This window comes from Rhinatrema bivittatum, chromosome 9, assembly GCF_901001135.1.
Source record: "Rhinatrema bivittatum chromosome 9, aRhiBiv1.1, whole genome shotgun sequence".
Taxonomy (NCBI): domain Eukaryota; kingdom Metazoa; phylum Chordata; class Amphibia; order Gymnophiona; family Rhinatrematidae; genus Rhinatrema; species Rhinatrema bivittatum.
The window spans coordinates 79,928,285-79,946,300 of NC_042623.1; the positions used below are offsets into that span (position 1 = coordinate 79,928,285).

The window sequence follows — 18,016 nt, forward strand, 5'->3', positions numbered from 1 at the left end:
GGGGATCGATGCCCTGGTACAGCCGTGGCCTCAGGGAATCCTGCTATATGCCTTTCCTTCGTGGCCCCTGCTGGGCGCCATTATACACAAGATTCAGCGACACAGAGGCCTAGTTCTTCTAGTGGCCTCGGACTGGCCAAGAAGACCCTGGTACGCAGACATGAGAAGACCTCTGACAGGGAATCCTCTATGCCTGCCTCCATACAGGGACCTGCTGCGGCAAGGTCCCATCCTCCACGAGGATCCAGCTCAATTCTCTCTTACGGTCTGGCCATTGAGAGGGCTAGATTGAAGAAAAGGGGATACTCTGAGCCGGTAATAGATACACTCCTCCGAGCACGTTCTCCACATCACTGACATATATCAGGATCTGGAGAGTTTTTGAAGACTGGTGCGACTCTCAGAGCACCAATTCACATGCCGCTAAGATTCCTATCATCTTGGACTTTCTACAAGATGGACTTCAGAAGGGACTGTCCCTCAGCTCCATCAAGGTTCAGGTAGCAGCGCTGTCTTGCTACGGTCCCAGGAGTGACGGCAACACCATTGCCAAACATCCAGACGTTTCACGTTTCCTGAAAGGAGTCAAACACATTCGCCCGCCACTGAAGTGGCCAGTGCCCTTGTGGAACCTCAACCTAGTGTTGGAATTTCTAGCAAGATCCGCCTTCAGGCCCCTTCGAGGCCTGTCTCTCCGTTTGTTAACCTTGAAGATGGTGTTCTTACTGGCTGTGTGTTCAGCACGCCGCATCTCAGAGCTACAAGCGCTGTCCTGCCGTGATCCGTTTCTCAGAATCACTCCAGAAGCTATCCATCTTAGCACGGTTCCTTCCTTCTTACCCGAAGTGGTCTCACAATTTCACCTCAACCAAACCATATCCTTGCCTACCACGGAAGGTTTGAAGAAATCGGAAGGTCGAATACTACGCCATCTCGACATCGGCAGACTACTGTCCAGATACCTGGAAATGTCAAACAGTACGAAAGACGGACCACCTGTTCGTCCTGCACAGCGGGAAGAAGCAAAGGGAAGCGGCCTCACGGCTGACCATCTCCCGCTGGATCAAAGAAGTTATCAAGGCAGCCTACGAAGAGGCAGGAAAACCACCGCCCCTACAGGTCAAGGCTCATTCTACCAGAGCGCAAGTGGCCTCTTGGGCAGAAACTAAGATGCTGTTGCCGGCAGAGATATGTAAAGCAGCAACGTGGTCCTCCCTCCATACCTTCTCCAGATTCTATCGTCTGGACGTCCAGGCCAGGGAGGATACGGCATTCGCGAGGGCAATCCTACACGGTCCTCGGGCAGCCTCCCGCCCAGTCCGGGAGTAGCTTTTGTACATCCCATTTGTTTTGAGTCCATCTGCTACACGCTAGGAAATGTTGAGATTACTTACCTGATAATCTCCTTTTCCTTAGTGTATGCAGATGGACTCAGCATCCCGCCCAGCTGCCGGTATACATGGGGATTCGCCGGCTCACGGTAAGCCATGTTTTGCTTATAATACGGCTTCCACCCTGCCGGGTGTCGACGCCTTCCGGTTGAGAACACTGGCGGTCTCCAGCTACCATCAAATTGGTCAGGGTAATCCTGTTCATTTAATCGATCGGTCAGTCACACATATATCCATAAAAGCTTTTGCAAGGAAGATTACTGATTTGCTGCACTTCCTGTTGGGGGTATATGTACCCGTGCTGACGTCAGATCCGTCTCCAACTGCTAGCACGAGCACACTATACCCATTTGTTTTGAGTCCATCTGCATACACTAAGGAAAAGGAGATTATCAGGTAAGTAATCTCAACATTGGTGGACATGCAAGGCACTTGGAAAGGTTAACAAATACAGCCAAGTAAGTGGTAAGCTGAACAAATGAATTCATGGAAATTAGGGAAAGCCCTGCCCTCTGATGAATAGTTGGAGAGGCAGACTCTGTGTCTATTTGTTTGGGCAGGGAACCAAATGTTTTGTCACAGAGGAACTGTAAGTATCAATATTAATCATTCATATGAAACTGAACACCAGAATTATGCAGCATATAAAAAATAGTCCTCAAAGGGTGGCTGTGACCAGGAGGCATGTGTTCCGGGGCTCCTCTTTGCGCTGGCCCTCTGGATGTTGGATTTCTCATCATTCACTGCGAAAGCAGGTGCTTGCAGCGATGCACTGCAGCAAAGAGTTACCCTCCAAAGCAACCCACAGTGTATTGCCTTGGCCCTCTGCTACTACTTCTGCTTTCTGCAATGGAATAGATGAATTATGAGATTTTACCCATACACATTTGTACGAGGAATATAGAATTGGGGTACCAGCCCAATTCCTAATCTCCCAGCTCTATCCCTGAGTTTCAGGATAACATTTATCCATGATCTCTTGCAGGGATCTCTCTGCTTCTTGGTATGGTTGAGTTGGACTCAAGTTGTGGAGACTGGACTGTCCCTTATTGTTCCTGGCACACTTCCCCTCCTGTTTTTTTTTTCTCTGCTCCCTTTCCCACCATTAATTGGGCCAAGTGATCCACCAGGTCCCCCATGGGCAACCCATCCACCACCTCTTAGGTACCCCTGCATTCATGAGGGTGTGCCATACTCAAGCTCAGAACTGTTTTTATGGCCCTATCTCCTGTTGAGCATTCCCCTCCAAATAGGGAGGCAGAGGAGCTCGCAGTTTCTCCTGATTTTGCCAAGGAAGAGTGTCCTTCTGCACTTCAGTTCTGTGCTTTATCAAAGTTGGCTTAAGCTGCGCATTCCCTGGGCCTACGTCTGATGTAAGTGATATGCTGCCCTAGTAACTTCATTACCTCAGTAAATGTGGAGTGTAAATCCTTTCCCCATCACAGAAAACTATAGTGGCAAGTGTCTGGGCCATCTGAATCATTTCCGGCCTAGCCACTATCCACACCTTTAACTGGGAGGAATCGGCAAATCTCCCGCCTGATGAAGCGGGTGCTTTGAAGTAACAGCCCTTCAGGTGGCCAAACTCTAACACTTTAATTCCCTCTGCCTTACTGTTCCATCACATGCTACCAGGATCATGGGTAAGAGCCACTTCATCAGGGATAAATGTGCTTAATGATTCGAGTAGAAATGTCCAAAGAAACTCTGTTCTCTGTACCCCTCCCCTCTCCATAATATCCGTAGTTAGCAGTGGGTGAGTAGACAAGGGACTCATAAGTCCTAATTTCTTGGCTGTTACTTCCAGCATTAGAGCCCCTGACATGGATAGACATGCTACCCAGGGATCCCTTCCCTGGGCTGCGGGCTATATGCTGCTCCAAGGGTGATTAGATCACCCAGCCTCATATTTGAATATACCCGTTTACTCCCTGAACTCTCCTTAGTCTCCCCCATTGGACCCTCATAATCTAACTTGGGTGGTTTGGGGGTTCGCTTATTCTTGAGGGCCATTAATGCATTCTTCTATACGTCTGGCCTTTGTTTTGCCCCCACCCCCACCCCATCAAAGTCTGTCGCTTCCTCACTTTCCTCCCCCATCTCGAGGGCACACTTTGAACCGAAGGGTTCACACAGGAAGGAGAGGGATTGGGCCCATCAAAAATGTCGCAATTTAAAGGGGCACCCATGACCACCTGATGAACCTTAACAGGGTTTACTGCTATTCCCGACTGAAAGCAGGTAGACAATATCTGCAACTTAGCCTCACGCTGTTTGACAACAGCATCCACACACTGTTGTTGGGCAGTTTCCTTAGCTTGCAGAGCAGAGTCAGAGTACCTCCTGGTATCATATCCTGATGTTTAGCTCTTTCTTCTCCCACTGCAAAGCGGCTACCTACTCCTGAAGGGCAGTGACTCGCTAGTCAAGGCTTTGGCAAGCAACCAAGAAAACCCAACATGATTTGGTATGCCCATGGGCATTGTCCACCTTCAGACAGAGAGCACACCAGCCTTAGCAAGGGAAAGTGCTTGGTGTGATGCCACTAACTCAGTATCCCAGGGTTCCTGGGTATGTTTCGTGTGGGAGAGAATTTGGGCCATGGCAAAGCAGGGTTCGTGCCCTGTTCAACCTGGCATTAGGATCTGCATGTCTTGCTTTCTCTTCTGGAACATCGCCATGTCACTAACAGGATAAGCAGTATAGCTCCTTCCCCCCCCCCCCCCTTTTTTTTTTTTTCTCATGGGAAGAGCAACCTCCCCACACTCCAGAATCGGGCAAAATAACCAAAGGATCCCACTGCTACCACCAAGTGTAATGTATATGGGTTCGAGGATCCCCTGGATTTTTCCCAATTCTGTACCTGTGCTGAGGGGTTCCGGTGTGAGCTCCTCCAATTACTAACGTGTTGGCTTAGAAAAAACGGTCACACATTCTTCTATACTCTCCCCCCCCCCCTTTTTCCTCGCCTCCTATTGTAGTATATTCTTATATAAACAGCAGTAATACTCAGAGTAATTATATAGAAAGGGTGATTATATTTTTCTCTTAGCAATATCACATTACAAAAGAATACAAGTAGGAAAACAGCATATAAAAGGTAAGCTAAATATACATATTTGTACCAATCAGTGGCAGTGTACGTCCCTGAAAAGACTGTCTGGTCAGGGAAGCAAAGAACATAAGAACATGCCATACTGGGTCAGACCAAGGGTCCATCAAGCCCAGCATCCTGTTTCCAACAGTGGCCAATCCAGGCCATAAGAACCTGGCAAGTACCCAAAAACCAAGTCTATTCCATGTTACCGTTGCTAGTAATAGCGGTGGTTATTATCTAAGTCAACTTATTTAATAGCAGGTAATGTACTTCTCCTCCAAGAACTTATCCAATCCTTTTTTAGACACAGCTATACTAACTGCACTAACCACATCTTCTGGCAACAAATTCCAGAGTTTAATTGTGCGTTGGGGATCGTGGGCGGACCAGGGGGCCTGCACCTACAAGCTTGTGATTAGTCAGCAGCTCACTGGTTTTCTGATTTCCTGGTTTTTGTCAGTCTTTTTTGCTTACTGTCCTTATCACTGCCCCTTTATTGTGTCACAAAGCTCTTCATGCCCTGTCCCTAGGTCTCATTCTCAGTGGTAACATAATGGTACTAGGGATGCTTGCGCACTCCTAGCGCCTCCTTGCTAACAAGAGCCCAAGCGCGTCTGCTGTCTGCCGGTTAGGAAAACAGACACCTAGTTTATCAGTGTCTGTTTACCTAAACGCTACATAGCCAGGGGTCCAGGAAACGGACGCTTGTCAATTGAGCGTCCGTTTCCTGCACCAGACTGCCTGCGCTTTTTTTTTTTCACTTTTTTAAAATTAATTTACTTTAGTTTTTCCTCCTACTTAATATCAACTTTTTTTTTAGTGCATTGGGAGTGAATACCTAAAAGCCTCATTCACATGCATTTGCTTGTGATGAGCGCCTATACAACCCACGTCCAACTGCGGGTTGTACAGTGCGCCCCATTGACAGATCCTTTTCCTGTCTGCTTTTGCCACTCCGTCTGTCTTTCTGTTTCACATCCTGGCTTTGCCATTTTACTCTTTCTGGTACGGTCATTATTTTACTATTTATCCAGAGCTTTGGGGTACTGTTGCAAGCTGAGACACAGATGCTATATGGAAAGCATTAAAGATGTGAACTCCATGGCAATGCAATACGTTGCCATTCAGAGCACATAGGTTTGATTCCTAGCTCAGATCCCCTACTGGCTGGATCAGGTGGGGCCAGGGATGTTAGGCAGTCAGTGCTCACAGGTCCAGGAGGGTAGGTGTCTTAGTCACCAAGTGACTGCAACACCTGGTGACTGGTCAAAGGGTCCACAATTGCATCAACCCCAGTCAAGAACTGTTCACTGCAATGATTAGACTGATTGAATTGTAAAGATGATATAAAACAGGAGGAAAAGCCTCAGCTAGTTGTGAACTTATTTACAAAAAATGTGCCTTTCCATGGTTCAAGGTGATGTACATGAGCAAATATAATAAAAACAAAACACCACAGAGCCTAGCTCAATAGAAACTGGTTCAAATTGAGCTGGAAGCCCATAGAAGTAGAAGGGAACTACTGGACCAAAAAAAAGTATTAAGGATATTTATATGTATATATGTGCATTATTTTTATAGACACATAACAGAATTCTCTGCTTGTACGACACAGATGAGAGAAAAATTGTATGTGCTATGTTGAAATGAATGCTTTTTACCTAATTAGGACCCATGTTTCAGTGCCTTCCTGGAATATAGTTTGTTTAATGATTCATACGTGGGCTGTGATTTACCCCTGGGTCTGGAGAGTCTACAACAGTGAGTATTTATCAACACCATACTATTTTATGTAATTTTGTATGTATGTATGATCTATATAGATGTAATTATTCACAAAAAATATATATATGAGCTGGCCCCTCCAGACATCCTCTTCCTCTGCCAACACCCATTCCCCTATACTTCTGCCTTCTTGGCTCTTGTTTTGCCTATCCTTGGCTTTTTTTATTGCAGTCTTTCTCTCTCTTTCTCCTCCATCTCTCTCTCTGTATGTATGTGTGTGTATATATATATATATATATATCTATATATATAGATATATAGATATATATATATATAATAAAAATGAGATAATATCCATATGTTTTAAAATTGTTTCAAATATTTATCACACTTTTATTACAACTTACAAAAAAACAAAAACCATGATTATTACAGTAAATACAAAAAAAAGTTACAACTACATATCAGTCATACACATTCATCCATCTTAATCATACATAATCCAAGAATGGACAATTCATAAATGCTTAAAACAAAAATACAGTATAAACCCACAACTTATGTATAAAGTGCACACAAATTCAATTCAACTGACAGTTTTATGCAAGAGATCATGTTACATCAAAAAAATCATGCAAACCATGGGAATAGTGTTGCATTAAAAAACTGTGGAGTTGCCGAAATAAATAATTGCTTTATTCAAACAAACATGTGGATTCTGAACTATTCTGCTCGTTTCCCATGGTTTGCATATATTACGTGCAGAAGTACTCTTCCTCGATAAATCAAAAAATCATACATTGGTCTATATGTATGATGGCGCAAAACCCCTAACAAAACAACCCTCTCATCATACAAGGGATTCTTAAATCACTACAGGACCGCCATTCTACAGAAAAAAAAGGAATACTATGCAAACAAAATACACCATTTTCAGTATGATGCCCAGGCCCTATTCGCTTACGTATCACAAATCACTAAATCGACCTCACCACCTATTCCAGATGAACAAGCTCTCTCCAAAGCTATAGAACTCGCTTCTTTCTTCCAACAGAAGATCTTAAATACCCTCGCCCTCCTTCCTACAAATACAACTCCCCTCAAGTCAGGCGAGAATTCCAATTCTCTAAATAGACCCAAATTTGACTGTTTCGAATCAATCTCCACCAAAGAGATTGAATCCCTTCTAAAAAGACAGAAACCATCTAGCCATCCGGCTGATAATATTCCATCGAGACTCCTGCTTCTCATCCCAAACTTGATCTCAGGACCTCTGACCAGCATCATAAACAGCCTCCTATCCCAAGGAAGCTACCCAGACATCCTAAAAACCGCATCACTCAAGCCCCTCCTCAAGAAACACAATTTAGACCCAAATGTACCAGCAAATTTCAGACCCATCTCTAACCTCCCATTCGTCGCTAAACTAACGGAGAAACTGGTAAACACACAGCTTTCTGACTATCTGGAAGACCACAAGATCTTACACCCTTCGCAATATGGTTTCCGTAAATCACGCAACACGGAAACCCTCCTCATTTCACTAACAGACCATATTATTATGGGGTTAGACAAAGGACACTCCTTCTTACTAGTCCTGTTAGACATCTCGGCGGCCTTCGACACCGTCAATCACACCATCCTGTTGGATCGCCTAGCAGATATCGGCATCTCCGGATCTGCATACAACTGGTTCAAGTCCTTCCTCAGCAATAGGACTTACAAAGTCAAAATCAATAATAAAGAGTCACCCCTAACAAAATCTAATCTTGGCGTACCACAAGGATCTTCTTTATCCCCAACCCTCTTCAACATATACCTCCTCCCCCTCAGCCAACTGTTAACAGATCTCAACCTAATTCATTATCTGTACGCAGACGACGTACAGATTCTAATCCCCATAACTGAATCAATCTCAAAAGCACTCACCCATTGGAATAACTGCCTACTATCCATCACTAATCTACTCAACAGCTTAAACTTGGTCCTCAACGCCTCTAAGACAGAGCTTCTCCTCATCTCCTCAAATGATAACAATATCTCCCAACCATCACCACTCAACTCTCACATCACATGTAAGCAGGTTAGAGATCTTGGGGTGATTTTAGACAATCGACTAAACCTAAGGAAAATGGTCAACACAACAACTAAAGATTGTTTCTACAGATTACAGGTCCTAAAATGACTTAAACCACTCTTATTCTTCCATGACTTCAGGACAGTCCTCCAAGCGCTACTGTTCGCCAAAATAGACTACTGCAGCGTCCTTCTACTAGGACTCCCCAAATCCACTACCAAACCTCTGCAGATGATTCAAAATGCGGCAGCAAGATTGTGGACCAGTACCAGCCGCTACGAACACATCTCACCCATTCTCAGGAACCTACACTGGTTACCAGTAAATTTCAGAATTCTATACAAATCAATCACCTTAATCCACAAAACCATCCATCATCAACTTCAACTTGACCTGGAAATACCATTCAAACTCCACTCCTCTAACAGACCAACTAGAGACATTTACAAAGGCACTCTTAATGTTCCCCCCACTAAAGCCACACGCCTCGCTACAACCAAAGACAGAGCCTTTTCGATAGCAGGCCCATCTATCTGGAATAGCATCCCATCAAACCTCAGACTGGAGCCTTGCCTTTTAACTTTCAGAAAAAGACTTAAAACCTGGCTCTTTCACCAAGCCTTCCCTGAACCACCAGACAATTACTAGTTGGCCTTTCATTCCTACCCGGTCTGGCACTCCGTTTCTCAAAGAAAAAATAAATAAATAAATAAATGGACTCTGAGACTTTCAGGTTAAAGCACCGTTCTTAAGTTTTAACTTGTACACTCTATGGTAAAAATACTTTTACCGGCCTTTCTTCTTTCCAGCTTGTTGCAAGCTTCCAAGTTCTCTCCCCCTGTTGATTGTAACTTTGACTTATTCCTACTTATTGTTATCTTTCGTTTTACTTGAATTTGTTACTCTAGTTTTTCCCTTTGTTAAACTGTAAACCGATCCGATATGGTAATTTACTATGAAGGTCGGTATAAAAAACTGTTAAATAAATAAATAAAATATATAGTTCATTAAGATTGTGTTTTATTCATTGCTCATATTCAAATTTTTGTTATAAGCATTTATGTATCGTCTGTTCTTGGATTGTAAGTGGTGGAATGAGTGGTGGTGTATTACATCATAAAACACACAAACTTGTAAAAGCAAATACATGGTTTACTAAATATTGTAAAAATCAGCAAAAGCACACAGTATTGCCATAACAGAGCTATGCATAAAGATTTATACAAAGATACTTCCTTCATAGTCCGTTCCCCCCCACCCTTGTGAGTCAATGTATCTGAGAAAATTGGAGACAAGCATGGAGAAATACCATGAGATGGCTAAGGCACTCTCTTGCTGATGATCTGCCAGAGGCTAATTGCCTTCCCCTTATAGCCCCAATTTCTGGCTGTAATCCAAGTTGGGCAGTTTATCTAGGATTCACATTTTTTGCAAGCTTATGCGCTGAGCTGCAGTTTCTGCTAGGAGACATCGTGTTGGTATGTCTCCCAGACAGTTGGGCATTGAGCTTATCAGATTGTTACTAGCCAAACTAAAAGAAAAACAGCATGTGAAAATACCATGCTTAACGGTTCTTATGCTAAGCTCCATGCAGTTCATTTTGATCCACATTTATTGGAGATTACCTTTGTTCCACTATTCCCACCTGTCATGTGACAAAATTCTTCCCATTCACTAATTAACTTCCTGCTGGTTTCCACAGTTGTGTATGATTGAGATTGATGAATGTGTATGATGTATTTTTAATATTTTTTTTGTATTTACTACAATCATGTTTTTTATATTTTTGTAAGTTGTAATAAAAATGTGATAAACACGTGAAAAATTTATTTGAAAATATATGGGTATTCTACCATTTTTGTTTCCATATTTATACAAATTGAGAGTTCTGTCTTTTAAGAGAATTTTTCAGTACTAGTTACTAACTATATGTCTATATATAGATATACAGATGTATAAAACATCACAGTCCAGGGACATCAAGTTGGACCCTCATTTTTTTACAGCAAGCGCCTAAACAAATTCCAGGAATGCGTGGGATGTGCACCAGGATAGGGATAGTGCACATGGCAGGTGCTGTGAAAGATAGGTACACAATGTGGAGAAGGGCATACATGGAGTAAACTGCTGGGGTAGGATATCTGTAAGAGAAATTTCTAAATACATAATTAGTAACATACGGGCCGATACAGTACAGTGTGCTCCAACAGAGAGCACTGTTAACCTGCCATTGGACGCGCATTTTCCCTTGCCCCTTATTCAGTAAGGGGCGGAAAACGCGCGTCCAACCCGCCGAACCTAATAGCACCCTCAACATGCAAATGCATGTTGATGGCCCTGTTAGGTATTTGCGCGCGATTCAGTAAGTAAAAGGTGCAGCCAAGCCGCACATTTTACTTTCAGAAATTAGCGCCTACCCAAAGATAGGCGCTAATTTCTTCGGGCACCGGGAAAGTGCACAGAAAAGCAGTAAAAACTGCTTTTCTGTGCACCCTCCAACTTAATATCATGGCGATATTAAGTCAGAGGTCCCGAAGGGTAAAAAAAAGTAAAAAAAGAAAAAAAAGAAAAATTTTGAAGTCGGCTGTCGGGTCGAAAACCAAACGCTCAATTTTGCCGGCGTCCGGTTTCCGAGCCCGTGGCTGTCAGCGAGCTCGAGAACCAACGCCGGCAAAATTGAGCGTCGGCTGTCAAACCCACTGACAGCCGCCACTCCGGGCCAAAAGGAGGCACTAGGGACGCGCTAGTGTCCCTAGCGCCTCCTTTTGCCCGTTTCTACCGCCGGACCTAATTTAAATACTGAATCGCGCGCACAGGCGTTCTCCCACGGACTTTACTGAATCGGCCCGATAGTAATGATAGAAAAATGCCAAATGTTTCAGCCAGTCTAACTAGCAAGCTTCTTATGAAACATAGAAATGACGGCAGAAGAAGACCAAACGGCCCATCCAGTCTGCCCAGCAAGCTTTCACACTTGTTTTTTTCTCATACTTATGTTACTCTTGGCCCTTAGTAACCTTTTGGTTCCAATTCCCTTCCACCCCCGCCATTAATGTAGAGAGCAGTGCTGTAACTGCATCTAAGTGAAGTATCTAGCATAATTGGTTAGGGGCAGTAACTGCCTCAATAAGCAAGCTACTTCCACGCTTATTTGTTTACCCAGCCTGTGCAATTCAGTCCTTGTTGGTTGTTGTCTGAATATAAATCAACTTTTCTTCATTCCCCCCTGCTGTTGAAGCAGAGAGCTGTGCTAGATATGCATTGAAAGTGAAGTATCAGGCTTATTTGGTTTGGGGTGGTAACCGCCGTAACAAGCAACCTACTCCCTGCTTTTTTGTGAATGCAAATCCTTTTTTCCACATTTCCTCTTGCCGTTGACGCATAGAGCAATGTTGGAGTCACATTAACCGTGTGTATGTTTATTGAATAAGGGTATTATCTCCAGGTAGTAGCCATCATTCCCGCAAGCCACACTCTCTTCATTCACATCCTCTAGACTTTATGGATCCACAGTGTTTATCCCACGCCCCTTTGAAGTCCTTCACAGTTTTGGTCTTCACCACTTCCTCCGGAAGGGCGTTCCAGGCATCCACCACCCTATCCGTGAAGAAATACTTCCTGACGAGATAAAAGGGAGGGAGGAGGAGGTGACATCACTTCCCATGCCGGCTGCTTCTTAGCGGGGCTCTCTGCCCCCGGAGCGGTTTTTTTTTTTTTTTTTTTTTTTTTTTTTTTGGTTTTTTTTTTGCCAACCAAACTGAAAACCCACCCAAATCGCAGCGTTTCTTCGCGCTCTGCAAGCGGACAGCAACCAGGACCATGGCGCAAAAAAAAAAAACCCGTGGATTTTGCTAAGTTCTCCTACATGAAAGGGGGAGATGCCTCGGAGCTCCAGGACCCTAAAATGTCGGCGGCGGCCGCGATGGAAGACACGGAGCATGTGGATTCCGATCCGGACTTCCCGGACTCGGAGCGCCCCCTTCGCTCAGAGATGCGAGCGTGGTTTATGGAGCTGCGGCGTGATATTAAGGGGTTCAAAACAGAGATCACAGAAACACTCCAGGAAATGAGGGAGGATAACGCAGCCCTGGGCCGCAGAGTGGACGAAGCAGACCTTCGCTTGGATGAACACGAGGAGCGATGGCAGCAGCAACAGCAGGAGGTCAAAGCCCTAAAATTAACACAAACGGAATTGGAGGACAAACTTGAAGATCTGGAGAACAGATCCAGGCGCTGTAACTTAAGATTTAAGGGTATTCCAGAAACCGAGGAATATCAGGACTGTACATTAATTATTCAAAAAATTTGTCTTTGGATTCTGGGGACTCCTGAGAGTGGACCTGGGGACACTACATCTGACCCTGGGATAGAGCGTGCCCATCGGTCACTGGGACCTAAACCTGGCAATAAGGCACGTGACATTGTCGTCTGCTTTCATTCCTATGCTTATAAGGAAAAGCTTGCAGCAGCGGCTAGGAAGCAGCGGGTCTGGAGTTGGGAAGGGAATGAAGTTTCTATCTATGCAGATTTAGCTTCCAGCACTCTACGCAAGCGAATGACTCTTCGACCGGTTACCACTGCTTTGGCTCAGGCATCCATTCGCTATAGATGGCTGTTTCCTTTCAACCTTTGGTTCCAAGTGGATGGGAAATCTTATAAGGTCCGTAGTTTGGATGCAGCAGTGCAAGCCCTGAAGGCAGCGGGCATCACAGCGGACATACCTGTGCCAAAAGAGGTGGCTCCTTCCAGTTCCAGACCAGCAGCGCCACGCTGGCAACGTGTTACCAAGGGAGGCCGCAGACTTCGACGGAATGCCAGCGACATCGGGGTGGCAGAGACTCTCACCTGATATAACTAGACAGTTTGTTTGTTGAGGGTCTTTATGACTGTTTCAAAAACTGGTTGCTTATTCAGTTTTGCTTTAGCATATATGGTCAGTTATACCATATGGTGGGTACATTCAGTTACTGTTATGTTTGCTATTGTTATTGGATCATTTGGTGACCGCTCCGGGGGAGGGGTAGAATCCACTACCCGGCATGGTTTCTTCCTCCATATTCCTCTCTGGAGGGAGAGAAACCCTCCAGGATACTTGGTGGGAGGGGGGAGGGGGAGGGGGGAGTTGGGCTTCACATTGAACGGTTTCGCACATATATGGAGAGTTGTTAGGTGGGTGGTATGGTCTGGGGTTCCCCTTATATTGGATGGAGTTAAGAGCCTTTTTATGGCACCGCAGGGTTTGAATTTTCTTTTTTGGCACAAAACATGCTGGCCTCTTTGGTTCCTGGCATTGGGTTATTGGTTGGGTAGAGGGGAGGAGATGGGATACTAAGAATATGGCCACAATTACTTTCCTCTCCCTTAATGTTAAGGGTTTAAACTCTGGTAGGAAAAGGAAACTTTTATTTCAGGAAATGGAAAGGCTATCAGCACACGTGGTTTATGTACAAGAAACTCACCTTCTTAAGCGCTATGAGGGCCTATTACGTTCTGACAAATATCCGAATCAATTCTGGGCGGCAGCAACACCTGCCTCTAAATATTCGGGTGTGGGTATTTTAATACACAAAGATATTCAATTTGAGGTACAGAATATACTATCTGACCCACAAGGCAGATACCTTCTCCTTCATGTGGTTTTGGGTGGGGAGTCTTATACACTTTGTTCCGTGTATGGTCCTACTTCTCAGAAGGAAGCTTTTTATACTAAATTGCATAAGATATTAGCAGACCACATGGAAGGCAGTGTTATCCTGGGTGGGGACTTTAATTTGACGCTCAATCCTCGGATTGATAATTCGGCGGGATCCAGTTCTGACCCGGCTTTGGCTCGGAGGGCGTTTAAACAGGTGATCACGCTTATTGCCGGGGTGGATATCTGGCATTCTCGCTTTCCTACCTCTCGTAGCTATACCTATTTCTCATCCCCGCATAACAGCTATTCTCGCTTAGATATGTTTTTGCTTGATCGGACTAAACTTAATACAGTTACTGCGGTAGATATTGAGCCCATAGTTTGGTCCGATCACGCACCTATCTGGTTTAAACTAACTACTGGCCTCGCTGACTCAGGTCAACGTTATTGGCGGCTGAATGATTCGCTGCTGGAGGATGATACCTTCCAGAAGCAGCTGACTCAGGAAATTCAAGATTACATCCGTCATAATGATACCGGGGAGGTGGGAGCTGGGACCTTATGGGACTGTTTAAAATGTGTAATCCGAGGTTCCTGTATTGCGCGGGCTTCATATGTTAAGCGACAACGAGAGCGAGAACGCCAGAAGCTTTTGATGTCTTTATCTAAGTTGGAGCGGGCCCATATGAGGGATGGAGCTAGTTCTACGTCCCGGGGCCCCATTCAGGAGTTGAGGGATAAGATCATGGCGTTAGATTCAGCTCGTATTGCCCACCACTTGGAATTAGCCCAACCGATTTTTTGAGGGTGGGAATAAGGCAGGACGGTATTTAGCTCATAGCCTCAGACGGAAGCAGGCACAGGCCACTATTTCAAAAATTAAGGATTCTTCTGGGGGGCTCCTCACAGATAATACCTCCATTAGGAGTTGCTTTCAAAAGTTTTATTCTGATCTATATTGTGGGGACGCTGACATACCGATAGCTTCGATAGAGGCCTATCTTTCTCGGATTCCCCTCCCTACTCTGACGACGGCTCAGAGACAATTTTTAGACAGGGACATTACCGCTGTAGAAGTACAGGAAGCTATCGCCTCACTTAAACTGGGAAAATCACCAGGCCTTGATGGGTATACTCCACGGTTTTACAAATTATTTGCTACAACCCTTACCCCCTTGCTGTTGAATTACTTTAACTCTTTGAAGGCGGGGTCTACCTTGTCTACACAGGCCAATTTAGCGGGGATTACGCTCTTACTTAAACCTGGCCGGGACCCCTCAGTCTGTGGTTCATACAGGCCCATTTCTTTGTTGAACATTGATGTTAAATTACTGGCCAAAATTTTGGCGAACCGTTTAAATTGTTTTATAACCCAATTGGTGGGGGTAGATCAGGCAGGTTTTATCCCTGGGAGAACTACGGCTGATAATGTTCACAAAATTATGGACACTATCTGGTATGCCCAAAAACACATAATCCCTGCCGTGGCATTGTCGATCGATGCGGACAAAGCATTTGATCGAGTGCACTGGCCTTATCTTTTTCAAACCTTGGAGTATATGGGATTTGGCTCCTCCTATCTACAGTGGCTGGGGCAGCTTTATCATTCCCCCAGGGCCTGCTTGAAGGTAAATGGAGGCTATTCAGCTCCTTTTGAGGTGGGAAGGGGGACTAGACAGGGTTGCCCGCTGTCCCCTCTACTCTTTGCTTTATTTCTTGAACCGTTTGCTATTTCTATTCGTGGAAATGCTGATATCTCCGGAGTGACTATAGGTAATATTTCTACTAAGATATCCCTCTATGCTGATGACATTTTGTTTACGCTCTCTGACCCAGCCAATTCCCTTGAATCAGTTATTGCTGAGATGGAGACTTTCGGTAAGGTCTCTGGTTTCACAGTAAATTGGGATAAATCAGAAGTTCTCAATATCAATTTACACTCCCGTACGGTCCGTCTACTTCAAGAGCTGTTTCCCTTTAAGTGGGCCAAAACGCAAATTAAATATTTGGGCATTCAGCTCAGCGCTACGCACGATTTGCTTCCCATTAACTATACTCCGCTTTGGAACAAACTATCCAAGGATATGGAAGAGTGGAATCGCTATCAGATATCCTGGCTGGGTAGAATGGCTGTCTTTAAGATGACTATACTTCCGAAATTATTGTATCTTTTTCAGACACTCCCAGTACTGGTTTCTGTGTCTATGTTAAAACAGTGGCAAAGACGGTGTATGGCTTTTATTTGGGCAGGAAGGCGGCCCCGGGTAGCCCGCAGGGCACTCACACAACCTAAAAGTAGAGGTGGACTGGGCGTACCGGATTTGATCCGTTACTACCGTGCTGCTCAGTTTAAAAAACTGGTTGACCTGAACTCGTCTCGCAGACAGAAGCCATGGGTTCTTATTAATCAGGAACTTCTAGGTACTGTTCCTCTTGGTAGTCTTATATGGCAGCCCAAGCACACCTGGGTGGTAGACCTGGGTGCGGTGTTACCTCCCTCTACGCTTCTGCTGCTTTATTTGTGGCAGCATTATGGTACATTCCTGGTGGGAAATAGGGAATACCATCTCAGTACACACTTATTCCACAATAAAGCTTTTCGTCCAGGCTATGAGAGCTCGGCTTTTTTAGCTTGGAGGAAACGGGGCATTACAACATGGGGACATATTTGGGGTTCTGCAGCTTTACGTCCTTTTGCTGATCTTAAACGAACTTATGACTTACCTGAATCAGCAATATACTCTTATATGCAACTAGCCCATTTTGCCAAGGCCAATATGCTTTCATCTCACTTTGCTCAGGAACAATCCGACTTTGAGAAGTTATGTGAGAGGGCTCATAGCTACCCTAAAATATTATCCAGACTTTATCAATTGTTATTGGTCCAAGACCCCCCCAGTTATACCTTTCAGAAAGCTTGGGAGCAGGACCTTCGGGTAAGCTGGTCGCCCCGGATATGGAAGTCTATTTTTCAAAGTATGGGTAAGGGGCATATTGCTGCTTCTCTTATTGAGAACTCTTACAAGATGTTATACCGCTGGTACAAGTGTCCTTCACAGATACACAAATTCATGCCTCTCTATCCAGATGTTTGTTGGCGAGGCTGTATAGAGGAGGGCACGTTTTATCATATGTGGTGGACCTGTTCCCAAATTCAGGTGGTTTGGAGGCAGGTCTTTCAATGGCTGAGTATTCTTTTTCCAGGGCTGCCATCTCTCACACCGGCACAGGCATTGCTGGGTCAGGCACCCCCAGGGCTGTCGCAGGACTCCAATCAGTTAGTTCAGTATATCTCCACTGCTAGTCGTTGTGAGATAGCGTGCTTATGGAAGGCTACTAGTATTCCCAAGTTAGAGGACATTCAACACAGAGTGCGTAAAATCTTTTTATTATCCAAAATCACAGCATTTAAACATAAGAAAGTCTCTCGCTTTACATCAATTTGGCATCCCTATCACACTTGGCTTTCTAGTGTATCCCTGGGTATTCCGACTTAAATAGTGAATGTGTAGCGGAAATCCTTTGGCTCCTTTAATCCTCTTGGGGGTAACCCTATAGGCATATCTATTCTCTCTGGTGTGACACCATTTATACTATGTTTGTGCAAATTTTGACATTGTAACTGTGAAGCATGGGGGGTGGGGGGTGGGGTGGATTATATAAATTCAATGTGAACAACTTCGTTGCAAACCTTTGATGTATAACCTACAGCAGATAACGGTTTTGTTTTCATATCCGGGCTGTTTCTTAAGCATGTTGTTCTCCTGATTATATGGTCCGGTCTGTAGGTTGCTTTATGTTGTTGTTTCAATAAAAATCTTTAAATTAAAAAAAAAAAGAAATACTTCCTGACATTGGTTCTGAGTCTTTCTCCCTGGAGCTTCAAATCGTGACCCCTGGTTCTGCTGATTTTTTTCCGACGGAAAAGGTTTGTCTTTGTATTTGAATCATTAAAACCATTCAAGTATCTGAAAGTCTGCATCATATCACCTCTGCTCCTCCTTTCCTCCAGGGTGTACATATTTAGATTCTTCAATCTCTCCTCATAAGTCATTCAATGAAGACCATCCACCTTTTTGGTCGCCCTACTC

At 44.5% G+C, this 18,016-nt stretch overlaps 1 protein-coding gene across 4 annotated transcripts in view; it reads left to right on the forward strand.

The window, feature by feature from the left end:
- MOV10L1 (Mov10 like RISC complex RNA helicase 1) overlaps positions 1-18,016 on the forward strand; it is a 546,310-nt gene that overhangs the window by 489,576 nt on the left and 38,718 nt on the right. For all 4 annotated transcript variants that reach the window (XM_029617025.1, XM_029617022.1, XM_029617023.1 and 1 more), the window contains one exon: positions 6,158-6,249. In XM_029617025.1, coding sequence (XP_029472885.1) covers positions 6,158-6,249 — 92 coding nt within the window. The remainder of the gene's footprint in view (positions 1-6,157; positions 6,250-18,016) is intronic.